At 41.8% G+C, this 14,885-nt stretch overlaps 1 protein-coding gene and 1 long non-coding RNA gene across 3 annotated transcripts in view; one reads left to right on the forward strand and one right to left on the reverse strand.

The window, feature by feature from the left end:
• FLT1 (fms related receptor tyrosine kinase 1) overlaps window positions 1-14,885 on the reverse strand; it is a 107,732-nt gene that overhangs the window by 49,819 nt on the left and 43,028 nt on the right. Inside the window, exon 11 of the mRNA XM_053936174.1 lies at window positions 6,731-6,845. Within this exon, the coding sequence (XP_053792149.1) occupies window positions 6,731-6,845 (115 nt within the window). The remainder of the gene's footprint in view (window positions 1-6,730; window positions 6,846-14,885) is intronic.
• Window positions 75-6,839, forward strand: LOC128784510 (uncharacterized). Of its 2 annotated transcripts, none has more exons than XR_008429508.1 (4): window positions 75-147; window positions 2,504-2,615; window positions 5,209-5,284; window positions 6,754-6,839. It is a non-coding gene; the product is annotated as an uncharacterized LOC128784510 (long non-coding RNA). The 2 variants fall into 2 exon arrangements; XR_008429509.1 differs by lacking the exon at window positions 6,754-6,839 and adding an exon at window positions 5,740-5,803.

Consider the following 14,885-nt stretch of genomic DNA (forward strand, 5'->3'; position numbering starts at 1 on the left):
AGCAACTGTGACCTAACACGCACTGTGAAGGAGAATGAAGCTCTTGCTCTGTGACTACACTACACCTGTCTTTACTACACACCAAGGCAGAGCATTTCTAAGCCTGAAAAACATGTGCTGACTATTCCTCCCACAACTACTCCAAAGGTTTGAAAGGTTTTTGGAAGTATCAGACTGCATTTTGTCCTTATATCATTAGGTATTACTTTTTAACGGAAAATTGTGCATACTATCTTGAGTTTTACTGCCTCAGCCCACTGTGACATTATTACTGTTGTCACACTGAGGATGGTGCATAGAGTTAAGCTAAAGGAGTATGACTGCAGTGACTTACGGATGATGCCTTTTCTTGTGTATTAAATTGCCTGAGAGAGCATTCATTGGCACTGAAAGCCAGTGATTTAAATTGCCAGCTTTTCCCTCTAGCAGTGTTTTGGTTTTGACCAACTTACACTGTCCCAAATACTTCTTTAGCATGGGCCAAGGATCCCTTCCAACAGGCAACTCCCATGCAAGCAATGGATCTTTGGAAGGCAAGGGAATTAAATGCTGTGAACACAGGAGGCCTTAGTGCTGGAGAGCACACGCTGGTATGTTTACTCTACTAAGGCAGAGGAGGAAGCAAGACTGCCTTTGCAACAGAACAGACTATTTTAGAGACAGCACGTCTCTGTATAAATCTTTTAGCTTATAAATTAGTCACAAGGATAAGATAACATCTCTTTAAATAGTTTGTGAGCCCTCCAGTGGTGCAGTCTGTGTTTTATATTGTGGATGCTAGCCAAAACCCACCAGAGAAACAGTGTGTACAAAACGAAGCCTGGCATATTGTTTATGGAGAAACTATGGCTGTTTGAGATCAGTTTGTGCAGCATGGTCCCTCTGTACAGCTATTACTACAAAACAAGCAAAAGTTTTCACAATCTTGTATCATCTGGCATCACAACAGGGAGTTTCAGTCCCTGGATTTGCAACTACATTATAGACAGAAAGTCTAAAGTGAGTTGGCAGGATCAGACAGAACAGGCAAATCCCTCTGGCATGCTCAATATCTTCAGCATCATCTCTCCACAAACCCCATTTACCACCAAAGTTTTGGCCCTTTATGCCTTTTTTTTACTCCCATCATCTCTGCTGAAGCACCATGTTACAAGCTCATCTCAAAGCTAGGGGCTAGGGAAGTAAGTCCCACACTGCTGCTGCTTTGCTGGGCAAATAAAAGAGGCATAAGGCAGAAATACTAAGAGATGGAAGAGAAATTCACAGATTTGTTTGTGGTGGAAACTGATGAGGAAAAGGCTGGGGAGGCAAAGAGAATGCAAAGCAGCTGACAAGATCATTGCTGTCGGAGCCACGGTGGGCTGGTCTTTCCCCTGGAGGGTCTGCTCAAATTTCTCCCTTCTCAAAGCAGCTGAGATAGAGGATTCTCAATGCTCCAGCTGATGGCAGAGAAGGAAAATAAGTTTTCAGAAAATGTTTGGCAACCTGGCTCTTATGTGACTCCCAGAAGGCCTCTTAAGACACTGACATGAACTTGCTATGTTCAGAGATTGCTACCTTGACTTCTTGAAGCAACCCATGTATTAAGAAGCAAAATACTGCCCTTTCAACATAGAGCAAGTCTGTCAGTTATTGTTGATTCTCTTCTAGTTATGCTTTTAAGAAGAATTATTGGTTAAAAAAAAGGAAATAAATAAAAATACGCTCTCTTTACGCTCTTGGGTTTATCTTAGTCTAATGGAATGTCATTTAGGAAGATCCATTTCTAAATTTTGGTAGTGCACTGCTGGATTGGTCTGCTTGTGCCAAAGACATACAATCTGCATTCCTCACATGTTAGCAAGGAACAGCAGTGCAAAACATCTGGTCAACACATTTCACCTTCAGGACCACCATGTGTACCTGAAAATTTGTACCCACCAAAGTACCATCAATGGGAGGACATGAGTACACACAGGAGAGCACCCACTTTCCTCCTGGGGTCAGACAGAAAAATCTCTATGAGTTGCTGCTGTATATCAAACTGAGCTGTGTTTTCCCTCTGCATCCCGTGCTGTCCCTCAGCTCAGCAGCAGCAAGCCCCAAGTGCTGATGGTTTTAATCTCACCAAGGGCTTGGTTCTGCTGGTACCTCCCAAAGATTCACTTAAAAATGTTGACACCAATTCTAGTAGCACTTGGGAAGGCTCCAGGAGAAGTTACAATGTGCTGTTAGGAGCCAAGTGGGGCTCCCATGGCTATCTTTAGCCTGGGTTCTGAAGAAGATCTTACTGTCCTTATGTTCATCTGTCTGCTAGCCTGTCCATCTGTCTGCCAGTATCCTCTCTTCCTCCATGTGCTCAGTAATTTTTGAATCCATTGTCCAGTTTCAACCAAGATTTATTGACAACTCAAAGCCTATGAGATCTCACGCATTTAATGAAAACCAGCTGTTGGGTAGAGGAGAAAGATCAAGATGCTGCTGTAGTGAGCTAAACAGCTTTCTCTTCCTCTTTGGGTTCCAGATGGCCAATCTGCACAGATGTACTGGCCAGACAGCTGGCATGTGTCAGGACTGAGAGCAGACACAGCACATGCTTCTCCATGTTATCAGTAATGTGGGAACTCGGAAGAGAGGTAAATGTTTAGGGCTTGGCATAGAAGATGCAGTAGAGATGGAACTCTTTTATTTTGTGTGATTACACTTATCAGTCATGTCCAGGAAGGATTGACTCTTCTGACTATTTAGCACTCCACTTTGGAGGGTTACACTTTTTATTACTACCACCAGTCAGTCTGACCCATCTTTGTCAGCCAAGCCAGAGATACACAAGGGTGAGTCTAAATTTTGTCTTCCAGAATCATGTTACAGGGCCATTACTTTCCAGTTCGCATGAAGCAAAGTGGCTTTGTCATTCACTAGTGCTGGAACCACTAAAAACCTGTGTCAGTTAGGTATTCATGCAGTGGAAAACAAAGCCATACATATATATATATGTATGTATACACATACATATATAGATGTACTTTTACGCACACACACAGACACACACACACACATATGCATGGTAAGCTCCAATTTCATGCATTATTACCCTTTATACACCATACCTTATACACCATACCCTGTGACACAGACCCAGCTTTCGTGGTACCTGCTATTGGTCAGTGGTACTCCAACATATACTAGCAGCAGAGGCATGAGGCAGTCAGGGACATTCTGTTCCATTTCAGGTTCTCAGTAGGTTAGTTCCCAAAAACAAGAGGGTTTTGTCTCACTCCCACCAACTTTTCCTTGTACTCAACTGCCCTCCTGTCTACTGTCTTCTTCCCTTGGATTTATAATCCTTTCTTCTTGGCCCACACTTTTTGCTTTCCCTCATCTGAACTTGCCTTCTTAGTGGTCTTCTAAGCACAGTGCTGCATGCCCAAGATCCTTGTTGACTTCTCCTACAGAGCCCTGTCCCTTGTACCCCTGTAGCAGGAGTACCAAGTGCCTTCAAAGCTGTTGATAAGACAGTGTGTGCCTGCACACCTGGGACAGAACACACTGAATGCATGCACCGCTAACAACTGTATGCAAAGGCACAATGAACACACCAGCTCTTTGTACCTTATTATTGCAGGTCATTGACTGACTGACATTCTAATGAAAACTGACCATGCAAAGAGTAATAATCAGTGTCAGCCCTCAGTTAGACCCAGCAGTCAGCTTTAATGGGAAACACTGAGAAGTGATGGGCATTAGTTAGCTGAATGACAGGAGAGTGTCTGACCTGTTTACACAATAGGCCTAAGAATAGCGCAACTTTGTAGGAAGTTGCTGAGATGTCCAACAAAACGAGAATCAAAACTGGGTGGGGGAATCAAATCACTTCAAGAGCTGTCTTATGATTAAGTATTATGGCTTATGTTACGAAGTTCTTCCATTGTACCACTCAAGTTTCTCAATGTCTGCTTAGAGAGGCTTTAGCGGAAATGTTACTAAAACACTGTTGTCACGGTTTCTCTGTCACCAAAGAATAGCATAGTGCAGGCTTCCTGCACTACTTTAACTGCACAGGCACAGGGCTTGAGTTTTTTCTAACTTTAAAATATACTTGTAGCTACCTTGATAACCACAGACAAACAAACAACCTACCACAGCAAAGAGCCAAACTAGAAGCACTTAGATGTTGCACATACAGGAAACATGTGGAACTGGCACAATGTCTTTAGGAAGGTGAAAACAGCTACCCTCATTGCTAAAGAAACCTGTTGATCATTCCTTGTTCATCTCTTTCCTTGCTTACAATAATCTCATCCTGTGACCACACGCATTTCTCCTTTCATGCTAACCCAAATGTGAAACTTTCTGAGTTTCTTCATTCATTTCCTACCGCTTTGTCTCCTACATCTTTGTTGTTTCCATTGAGCTCTGAGATTGTTTTTACCACTCTTGCTGTGTTGGGATGTGGAAGTGGGGTAGACACTGTTTATTTAGCAGGGCACCACCGATGTGGAAGTGCCTCAACGAGCTGCTCACAGCTGCTTGCAGGAATAGAACTGCTCACAGTAGCAGTCCATCAGAGACAGACACTTGCGATGACGTGCTGCATTCAGTGAGCTCAGTGCTATTAACGCTCCGACAATATCACTGCAGATGGGCACGGGTTCTGTCTGAGCTGTCTCTTTGAGTTTTCTCAGGGACACTGAGAATGAGTCTTGGGCTGCGAAGAGTGAAAAGCCATAGACTCCCATGGATTTAAAAGAACAGTCCCGGATGCTCTAGAGCAGCTGTGTGTGCACTAATCATGCAACTCTCAGCTTGGCCAGGAGCCTGGGCTTAGAGAGTATTTTTTTACTTACAATAGCAGTCCAGCAGTGCTTGAAAAGCTACGGAAGAGCAGCAGAAATAGAGAAACATTAGAAAAGCTGTGAAAAAGATGAGTACAGAGTTTGTTTCACTTACCTCCCCCTCCCCATAGGGACCAGGAGGAGTAAAGCAAAGCAAGGTAGACCTTTCTTAGTTGAACTAAAGAACAAAAAGACAAGGAATACCAGGGAGGACCAGTAAGTTTCACTGCAAATCCTCCCATGCGAGGACCATTCCTTGGATCATTTCTGGGCACATTTTTAAAAAGGGCTGCTTGCCAAAGACTTGCAGTTCTGCTGCAAGGACCCATTATTAGCATCTTCCTCCAGGGAGGAATTTATTTGCTGTTGACTGGAAGTTGCTTTGATATTCTAGCCACTCCTCTTCTGCTGTCTCCAAAATGCACGGTACACAAGGAGAATGAGATCTGGTCATTAGACAGCTCCTTCAGGTAGGACTGCACTCATAGCACGGCTATATGACTGCTGGAAAATAATTGATTCTTATCATCTTGTTCATCATTCCCCCTGTGGAATAGACTGTGTCTTCCTGTGCCTGAAATGATTTCCCTTTCCTCCTTCAAATCCCTCCTTATGTTTCATTTTTCATGTGCTTTCTTATGATAGTGTACCCTAGGAAACTGTTAGCTCCCATCTTTGCCTTGATCTTTAAGCACGTAGAGCAGGACAGCTAAATAGAGCAAATGTCTCCCTGGGATCCAGCCTGTTCCCACGCGCTGGAATGGTGCCATGGACACCTGTGATACTTTCTAAATAGTAAAACAACCGGAGAAAATGCAGTCCCAGATCTGATTTTTGGCTGCACGTAAAACCCTATTTATTCTGTGGTGTGTGAAAGGGCCTTGACATGAGAATAACTACAGTTTATACCCATTTTCATTTGCAGGAAACTGAAGGCAGCCATCAAGGAAAAGAGACCTTTAACCCCAGCGCCCTTAGAATTACAAAAAGCATTTTGGTGTCATTAAAAATGAACAGCCTAGAGTAAGATAGGCTTTAAAATTTATAATCTATCTAGCTGTTACTGCCACAAACAAAGCTAGCCTGTGAAAACAGACTATGACGGTGTTATGACACCTGAGATGCTCTATAGCACAGGCCACCCAACCACACCAAATCAGTCTCATGTCTATCTTAGGGAAGTGCAGTTGACCTAGGGTATCCTTGATTTGATGCTTTAACTGATGGACAAACCTCCTTAGCCCTTGGCAAGTTAATCTCATGGGCTTTCTCTTCCACATTAGACACCAATAGGTAACAGGCCCACATGCCCTTCAGAATTATCTGTATGTCCCCATGACCCATAAAGGGATGCTTGGCTTGGACTAACACCTAATTTTAGATGGCTAACCCTGCTGGGATAAATCCCGTCTTGCTGTCTCTGACTGATATTTCTCTTAAACTTTGCTTCCATAATCTGGATTCTTTTGGCTCTTTAGAATTTATTCCAAAAAAGACATGGCCATCTAATCAACTAGGACCACATCTGTGAATAAACTGACTAATGCATGTAAATAGTTTAATTCTCATAGGAAAAACAACATGACATTGTGCAATTGCACAAAATGAGGCAAAGATGGCCTGGAATCCTGCCCCATGCTCCTGAGATACCCCAAGATATTCAGAGCATGGATAAGAGAGCAGATATTGCGAATCCCACTGATACACTCTATTGGCATGTCACTTGCCTTTATATGACTGTCACCAGAAAAAAAATACTCTCAGCAGATAAATACCAAGTATGAAACTTATCTACAAGCATGCAGGTCCTCAAATCTACACAGTATAAAAATGCTGGCTTCTTCTCTGTTACCTTGATAGCATCTTACAGTGCTTTTTCAACACAAGAAAAGGTTATCTGCTCCTACAAATCATACCTTATTTTTGCCCTCTATTACAGCTGTTCTCTCAGTGATGCTCTGGATCCTGTTTCCTACATTGCTGCCAGCTTTCAGGATGAAAGATCCTTCAGTATAAAAGCAAAATCCATGCCTAAAAACAACAAAAATTGAAATGTTATTGATTTGGTGATAGAAATTGGATAGAAATTCAACACATAAGACAAAACAATTGTTTTGAAATCAGTGATCAGTCAGGAAAACTACAGGTGCTGTGATGACCAGGAAAGTGTAATTGTTTTTCATTAAATCTTGAGGTTTGGTGCCTGATAATTGGATTCACTTCCACATCTACTCCTTGAGTATTAGCTCTCTGGAGTAAATGTTCACATTTAAGCCACTGCAAACTGTGAGGCCAGAATTTACAGTCACAGCCTAAATATAGATCTATACAAGACTAACATACCATTTCCAATGCTCCTGTTTTCAGACATGGCCAAAACATGAGTTCATACTATTTTTAGCCTTTAACTCAAATTATATTTGTTTCAAGATGCATTCCATAGCACATTGGATGCTCTTTTACTCTGTGCAGGTTCTTTTTGTTTTAACAAAAGATTATGCTGGTTTTCATTTCTGAATATATTTTTTAGTTCAATTTACAAAACAGTAAGATATTAATACTGAGGTTCAATGATTACAAGACACACAATAAAAATAAGCATAATCCTGCAAATGAACAAAATGAAGTTAAACAGAATTATACTCAAATGACAAAGGGATTTAAATGATTGTTTTACTGGAAGAAAATCAAATGCATCTTAATGAATAGAAGTCCCAGAGGAAAAATGTTTTTGCCTTATGCAACAAATTGGCTTGTAATCAGAACATTCAGGTGTGGTCATGGTAGAGATAATTTGTTTCTTAAAGTCTGATTTGGTACACATGGATATAAACACATTGGAATGCTTCTTAAGTGCTGCCTGACCCTGTTCTTTGAGACTATCTAGTTCAGTTTTTCATCCAGAATTTAGTTGTTGCTTGTTCAATTCCAGCATCATTGGCAGAGATTAACCCTTCAGCTTAATGATGTTCTTTCAAATACACTATGTTACTTGGATTTGAAAGATAATGGCTGTCATATCTGTAATCAAATAGTTCTGACTTTATAACAGTTGTTTGGAGAAATGAACTTTAAAGCTCAGTAACTGAAAAACAGAATATGATGCAATCCTGACCAAAGACTGAGGTTCATTTCCCTTCAGCCAACTGTGCAGTTGGCTTTGCACAGTAAACGTTGTGTTGTTTAGAATACCAATGGTACACCAACTTTACATGCTTGTTTTTAATTGTGTAGCTTTGCGTCAAACTGGCCAATGACTTAGCAGATATTACAGCTTAAAGAAATAATGACATGGAAACTAACTTGGGCTGCCCAAATTGAACAATGTGCACTGAAAGGATCAGTGTGTTGAAAAGACAAAAAAAAAAAAAAAAAGCCAGGAGAAGGCAATGGAGATTCATGCATGGAGAGAGGACAGAGAGCGAGAGCATGGCAGGAAAGCCCTATCTACACAACCACATCTTTCAGATGGTGGTTTGAAGGCCAACTTCTAATAATTTTTTTTTTGATACCAGAGTGAATGAAAGACAGGTGCATTAATAAGGGCACCTATTGCACTCAGATGGGGAAAAATGGGTAAAATTATTCAGAAAGGTAGATGCCATTTACTTGGCACATTTAAAGCTTTAAGAAGTCTGGCTCTGTAACAAGAATAAAACACAGAAGGCATGATAATTTGGCTAAGATGGTAACATTTTCATGCCATAGAAGGTATCAAAACTCATTTTGTGATGCCAGGCATACAAACAAGCAGTATTAAAATCACATTTGTGACTGGATGCAATCTGTACAGGAAAACAGCGACCAAAATCCCACTTCATGTGTATTAGAAGGTGCCTCCTAATTTATTTTTTCTTATCCCCACAGAATGCATTTATGTTTCTTTGTTACAGTGCTGAAATTTTGTACTTTTTACCATAGAGGTCCTTACACATATTTTGGTAAAGAACAGAAAGAAGGCATAAGGCATATTCAGAAGCTGCTTGGGCATCTCTGAAAAGCATCTCCAATTTCCTTTCTTACAGCTCTGGAGCCTCTGGACTCAGTTGCTATTATTATACTTTTCCTCACAATTCCTTAAAAAGACTGTATATATTTAGTTTGCCATGTCTTAGGGATGAGGAAAGTGTTATGTCTTTGTTGATGCTTAGCACAATGAGATGCTGATTACTCATTAATACCAGAATGCAAACCACCATCATAACTACAATAACATCACAATAACAAGAAAAACACATGCAAAGTATTAGATTAGCCCTGGAGGCACATATGTGAACTCTACGGACATCACATTCCATTCTGTATCCAAACTGGTGATTACAACATTAATGCAATTAGAGTAGAAAATCGAATACACTTCATAGCTGTTGTCCATGGTTTTAATAAAAAAGGAGTTACAATCGAGCTGAGAATGCTACATCCAACAGCACACAGCTGGAGGTGTGAGTACTGTTGTACTCACAGCATCGGCTCCACTGACTGCTGGATCAGCAAACGTTTACGGATCAGCTGCAGCACGGTTGCCAGGCAGAGTCTGGGACAAGACTCAGACTCATCCCTTTGGATGCAGAACCAGATGCTTCCTCTCATCAGCTGCCAAATCCCTTCACTTTAACCTCAAATACACTAAAATAGCTCAGGGACAACACACGAGGTGTGTCCACTATCCTGAGCTGGCTACTCAGGTTAATACTCCAAGTCATCCTACCTCTTACTGCTGCCAGGGGTGCCATGTGAAAGATGCTGCCTAGGCCAACAGCATCAGGTAGAGATAGGAAAAAATAGTCAAAAATCCTGCCTCTTAACCCAACCTCAGCTTCTGACAACTGGCATTTTGTAACAGAAAGAGAAAAGGTTCTGCTGAACTTAGATGTAATCATCAAACTAAATGTTTGTGTTAAGCACAGATGCTTGGAGAGAAAGAGCGAAAAATGAAAACAGAAAAAATCATACTGGCTGGAACCAAAATAGGCAATCATCTTCCTGTTAACTTGACTGATCTTTCATAGAGAGTGTCCTCACATAACATCAGCTGCATATTTTTCTGATTTCAAGCAAATTACCAATTTCTTCAAACTACCCACTCAGTAAAATAACAAGGGTATTGCATTTTTAGCAAGAACTGTCTGTGTTTGCAGGGAAATCCCACTGCATTTTAGGTATTTGAATCTTACTCCAGATATCTCCAGAGTACATGAATTCCTGAAATGTTTTGTTGTGGGATGAGCCTCGGTGCTTTGCATCTTCAGGAAATCTTAGAGCAGGGTTACTGCCGGGTTAACAAACGAGCACACAGCGTGCGCAGGGATTGATAAACAAGCTGATCTCTGCCAGCACATTTCTACGCGTTTCTTTCACCTGTGTCCCTGCAGACCCTTTCACATTTCTACTTTGTGGGTGCAATTCTGCATGTGTAGAGATCCCACATAACAAATGCTAACGGGGGTGTGCACAAACCTAAGTTTATAGAAGTTACACAACCTCAAAGTGAGGCAATCAGACTCCGCTGCCTTAGTGGAGCGCTGGTAGAAGCAGAGCACTCCGGTTAATCACACTCTAAGTAGTTTTTCCCATGTGCCTGCATGCGTGCTGGCATGCACATTTGCAGGTGTGCACCCACACAGGCACACATCGGCCTTTGTGTCAAGAGCCTGAGAAAAAGGTTATTCTTTTGTAAAAACAGGAGCCACTAATTCTCTGAAAGATTTTCAAAGAAGCCCAGCACAGGGGGAAAGAGGGTGATAGTGGCTCTGCCTGTGGCAGGGTGAGTTCTGCTGTCAGACCTGCTCCTCACCCAGAGCTTCGTGAATTTACACAAATTTGGAGAAGCTGGGGGAGGTTTATGCAACCAGAAGTAAGTCCAGCTTTATAAAAGGTCTGTGATGTGCGGAGTTGGCACCCGTGGGGGCCCTGGAGAAATGGCCGGGGGGAGGGGAGGCAGCCTGATACTCGAGAACACATCAAGCCCTTGAGGAAGCAGAGTGTGCCATGTTTGAAGATGCAAAGATAATCACAGTGCTGGGAACCGTCTTGTGTAGTGGAGGAAGCCAAACAACAAGAGGAAAGCAGCATATGCTCGTGATTTCGCACAGGAAGCGAGCAGCACCTCCTGCCAAAGCGAGATAAGAAAACTCCCATGGCCTATTCTGGACAAGGCTGTGGTGATCAGCCTTCGCTTCACACTGTCCTCACTCTGCTCCACGGCCCTTTCCTAATGAGTTTCAGAGCCCTCACTTCTGTTAGCATGCAGCATGCCAAGCACAATAGCATAGTGTATTTATAACTATCAACAGGGAAAAGTTTCCAGGGTAAGAGTGTACTTCATGTCATCTTGATGTATTTCACTGAAATCACACTACAGACCAGCTCCAAGCTAAAGTCCTGACGATGAAACTACTGGTCTCAGAAGAAAAGCTGCTTGATAATTTATAGCAGAGCATGGGAGCTGAGGTAAGCAATTCGTCCAATTATTCATAGGATGGTTTGACCTCATGTATGACAGTCAGTTCTGATTGAAAGCCGCAGTTCTAGCCCATCCAGACACATCTTCCCCATGACAAAGACAGTACTGCAGTTTTCAGTTCAAGCAGTGCAACAAAAAATATCAGTGAAAGAGCCGTAATCCACAGATCAGTTGGAAAAATACCCATCTTCTGTCTCCTTGTCTTCCCAGCTTCTCTGTCCCAAGCCCTCCTGTGTGATTCCAGAGGCCATTGCAATCATTACCTCGTGTAACATTTCATACAACTCTCTAAGTAAGCATTCCTCTTGGCAAAGCCCCTGGCAGCCTCACTCACACTCTCATTCATTGGGGTAGTATTTATTGGGAGGGAGAGGAAACCATTCTGTCACCAACAGTGCCCATTTTTTAGAGTGATTATTGGCAGGCACTATACTTTTCTCAGCAGCTATCCTTTTTTTAGGGCAGCAATTCCTAGCAGCGTGAGGGCAATGTTACTACAAATTCAAGTTGGGCTGACTCATATCTTTTAAGAGGCAATGGCAATGACACTAACATTAAGACAGGAACTCTGGAAATTCCTGGAATTGTAAAGAATACATAGGAACTGGTTTTTACGTGCAAGTTACCAAAAAAAATCTGAATGGCATGGGCCATGGCTGCTCTGTGCCTCAGCGTCCAGTGTCGTGTGATTGATAGCACAGGGCTGGTGTAACCACGTGTCCTTGGGAATATTGAGTCAATTTGAAGCAGGAAACTGAGAGGAAAAATAGTAGCAGGGAGCATGTACAGTTTGTAAAACGTGCTTAATGGGGGTGGGGGAAGGAGAACATGTGCTGGCCCCCTGCCAGCTTTGTCTATGCATGTGATTCTATGATTCTAAGAAGCTATGGTCCAGGTGCTCCTGCTCTAGGTCAAAACCAATCAGTTAGAGCTCAAAATACTGGCAAAACTGCAGCTGGGAGCTCATCCCAAACATTGCTCATCCCAATGCAATATGTGCATTGGTGGAGCTAGGAGGAAAACTACAGGTGGGAGGAACTGAATATATTTTACATTGTTTATTTGTTTATTTCTATTTATTTATTTAGGATCAGGTCCCTGATGTTCCAAAAGCCTCATTCTCCTGGGGGGCATATCTTTGAAAAGAGTAGGGTAGATGGCATTTAGAGCTTTGTTGTGTACTTTCATGGCTCTATCAAAAAAAGGAAGCCTTTGATAGCTGCACATTGCCTTTCTTGCTATTACTGATATGCAACTAGATAACTGGATGGTGTTTCTCTTTCACACTCATCCTTTTCAAACATTATGACTTGCCCTTAACTATTCCAGTTTGCTGCCTGGAAAGCTGATTGATCTGAGCTATCTCAAAAGAAGCAGCAAGATCAACAGCAATGTTATCTACCCCAACTTTCAGTATTTCATCAGCCCACACTCAGATTTCCACAGGAAAAAAATCACTTCTATAACTGCCCACCTGAGCACCCGGCAACACCAGTTACTCGCAACAAAAAATGCAGATGACTGAGGCTGAGGGTCACCAAAAAAACACATTTTGCTTCCAATTTCTTTGCCGTTACTTGAAACCTCTGACCACTAGGGAACATAACAGCATTTTTCCGGTGTCTACACATACTGAGGTTACCTGAAATTTTCTCACCTTGTCTTATCAGAAAACTATATTTTGCTTCTTTATCCTTAATTTTCTGCTTCACACTGCTCAACGTTCTTCATGGACACAGAATACCATCACATATTTCAGCCAAACCTACCTTCCTTCCTTGTTACACTACTCTCTTCCCTCCTTTACTAAACTGTGTTCACTCTCAACTCCCATGAAGCCACTGTGATTCAGCCTCCACTTTCTCTGCGCAAAAGCAAACACCATGTCCTGCACTGAGAAGCAGGATGTTGGCTGGAACTATAGAATTATCACATGAGATTTTCACAAGCACCTAAAATTTCTTTCAGGGGAAAAAAGTGTTTGATGTTGAGAGTCTGTAGTACTGCAAGGAAGAGGTCTTGCAATTTGATTGAACAGTTAGAATCCTAAAGAGAAAGTCCACAAAACCGCTATATACAATGTCCACTCTTGCACTCAGTTTCTTTTTATTTCCAATTTATGTTCCCTATAAATAAAGTCCAAGATATTGTTCAGACCCTTCTAGTGTAAGTTATTTTCCTTGCACAACTCACTTCTAATAGCTCACTCAACTTCTAGACATAACCTTACGTCTATTATATTCCGAGATCCATGTATCCACAACTCCTTCCTTCTCAGAATGCCAAAATTCCCCTTTTTCCCTTTTCCATCCTATCTGGATCCTCTTGGTTCTAGAAAGGAGTAACTCCTCAGTAGCCTATTTACACAGTCCTTCTCACTGCCCATCTTGCTGACCAGCTGGAAGCACAACTCTCACTCTTTCCATGTTCCAGTGATTAGCAAGAGACAGAGGAGCTGTTGATCCACTGAGGTTGTATTTTTCAAGGTGATTTGTTTTCAACTTCTCTTCAAGTAGGGGTCTGGGAGCAACTCTGGGCTGACTGGAGTGAATGACTGAAGTCCAGGCAGAAAACAAGGAAAGGACGAGAAAGAATGGAGGGAAACATTTTTAAGGAGAGAGGGGAGTTGATTAGAGGGAAAACAGGAAGGGAAAATACTGACAGGCATGGATGTAAGACCAAGGATCCATCTACCCCATATCCTGTCCCAACAATGACCATATGCAGATGGCTGGGGATGAGTAAGAGCAGGACTAACTTCAGATATTTCCTTCTAATACTCCCCCAGTCACCAATTATTATCAGCTCAGGCACTTCCCGCAATATAGACTGTTTCTACACTTCTCTTCCAAGACTGTAGAAAGTCTTCAATCCCCTAAAATCTTCTGGCAAGGAGATTCACAGATATGCTATCCACTACATGAAGAGCTATATCCTTTTTCAGTTCCAAATTCTGCTCCTCCTGTCTTCATCTAATGGCCCCTACCTCTTGAGTTGAAAAAGATATACACAACTGATCCTCAGACATGTGCCTTTCACAAGTCTGTAAGTCTCTATCCTGTAGCACCCAAGTCACATCTTTTTCAGTCTGCAAGAGTCTTGATCTCCCTCCTCACTGATCCTTCACACATTCCTCTCATTCTCTGAAATTCCTTTGATCCTTTTAGATGCTGTTCCTGGTGTACCTCCCAGTTTAGCTGCATCCTTTGAAATGAAAAGATCAGAAATGCTCATAGCATAAAGGATGTTGATAATTTATGGATTTGTGGAGTTAACATGGTGTTCTGTACTGTGGTCTTTGTTTCTTTCCTGGTAATTCCCAACATTTGATTTTCTTTTTGAGTTGTTCAAGGTGCTGTTCACTTTCACAAACTCATCTATCACAGCACTTAGATCCCTCTTTGTAGTAGTAATGATCAGCCAACAGCTTTTTAACATGTATTTTACATACAAAAGCAAGATTTTTTTTTCCCTATGTATATCATATGCATTCATCTCCAGTGAATTTCACCTGACACTTTTTCACTCAGATACCTGGATTCATAGAGTTCTGCATTTCATTGCAATCAGCCCCTCATCCTTACAAATCTGAATAACTTGTCATCATC

Source organism: Vidua chalybeata, chromosome 2 (assembly GCF_026979565.1).
Source record: "Vidua chalybeata isolate OUT-0048 chromosome 2, bVidCha1 merged haplotype, whole genome shotgun sequence".
In the NCBI taxonomy this organism is placed as follows: Eukaryota; Metazoa; Chordata; class Aves; order Passeriformes; family Viduidae; genus Vidua; species Vidua chalybeata.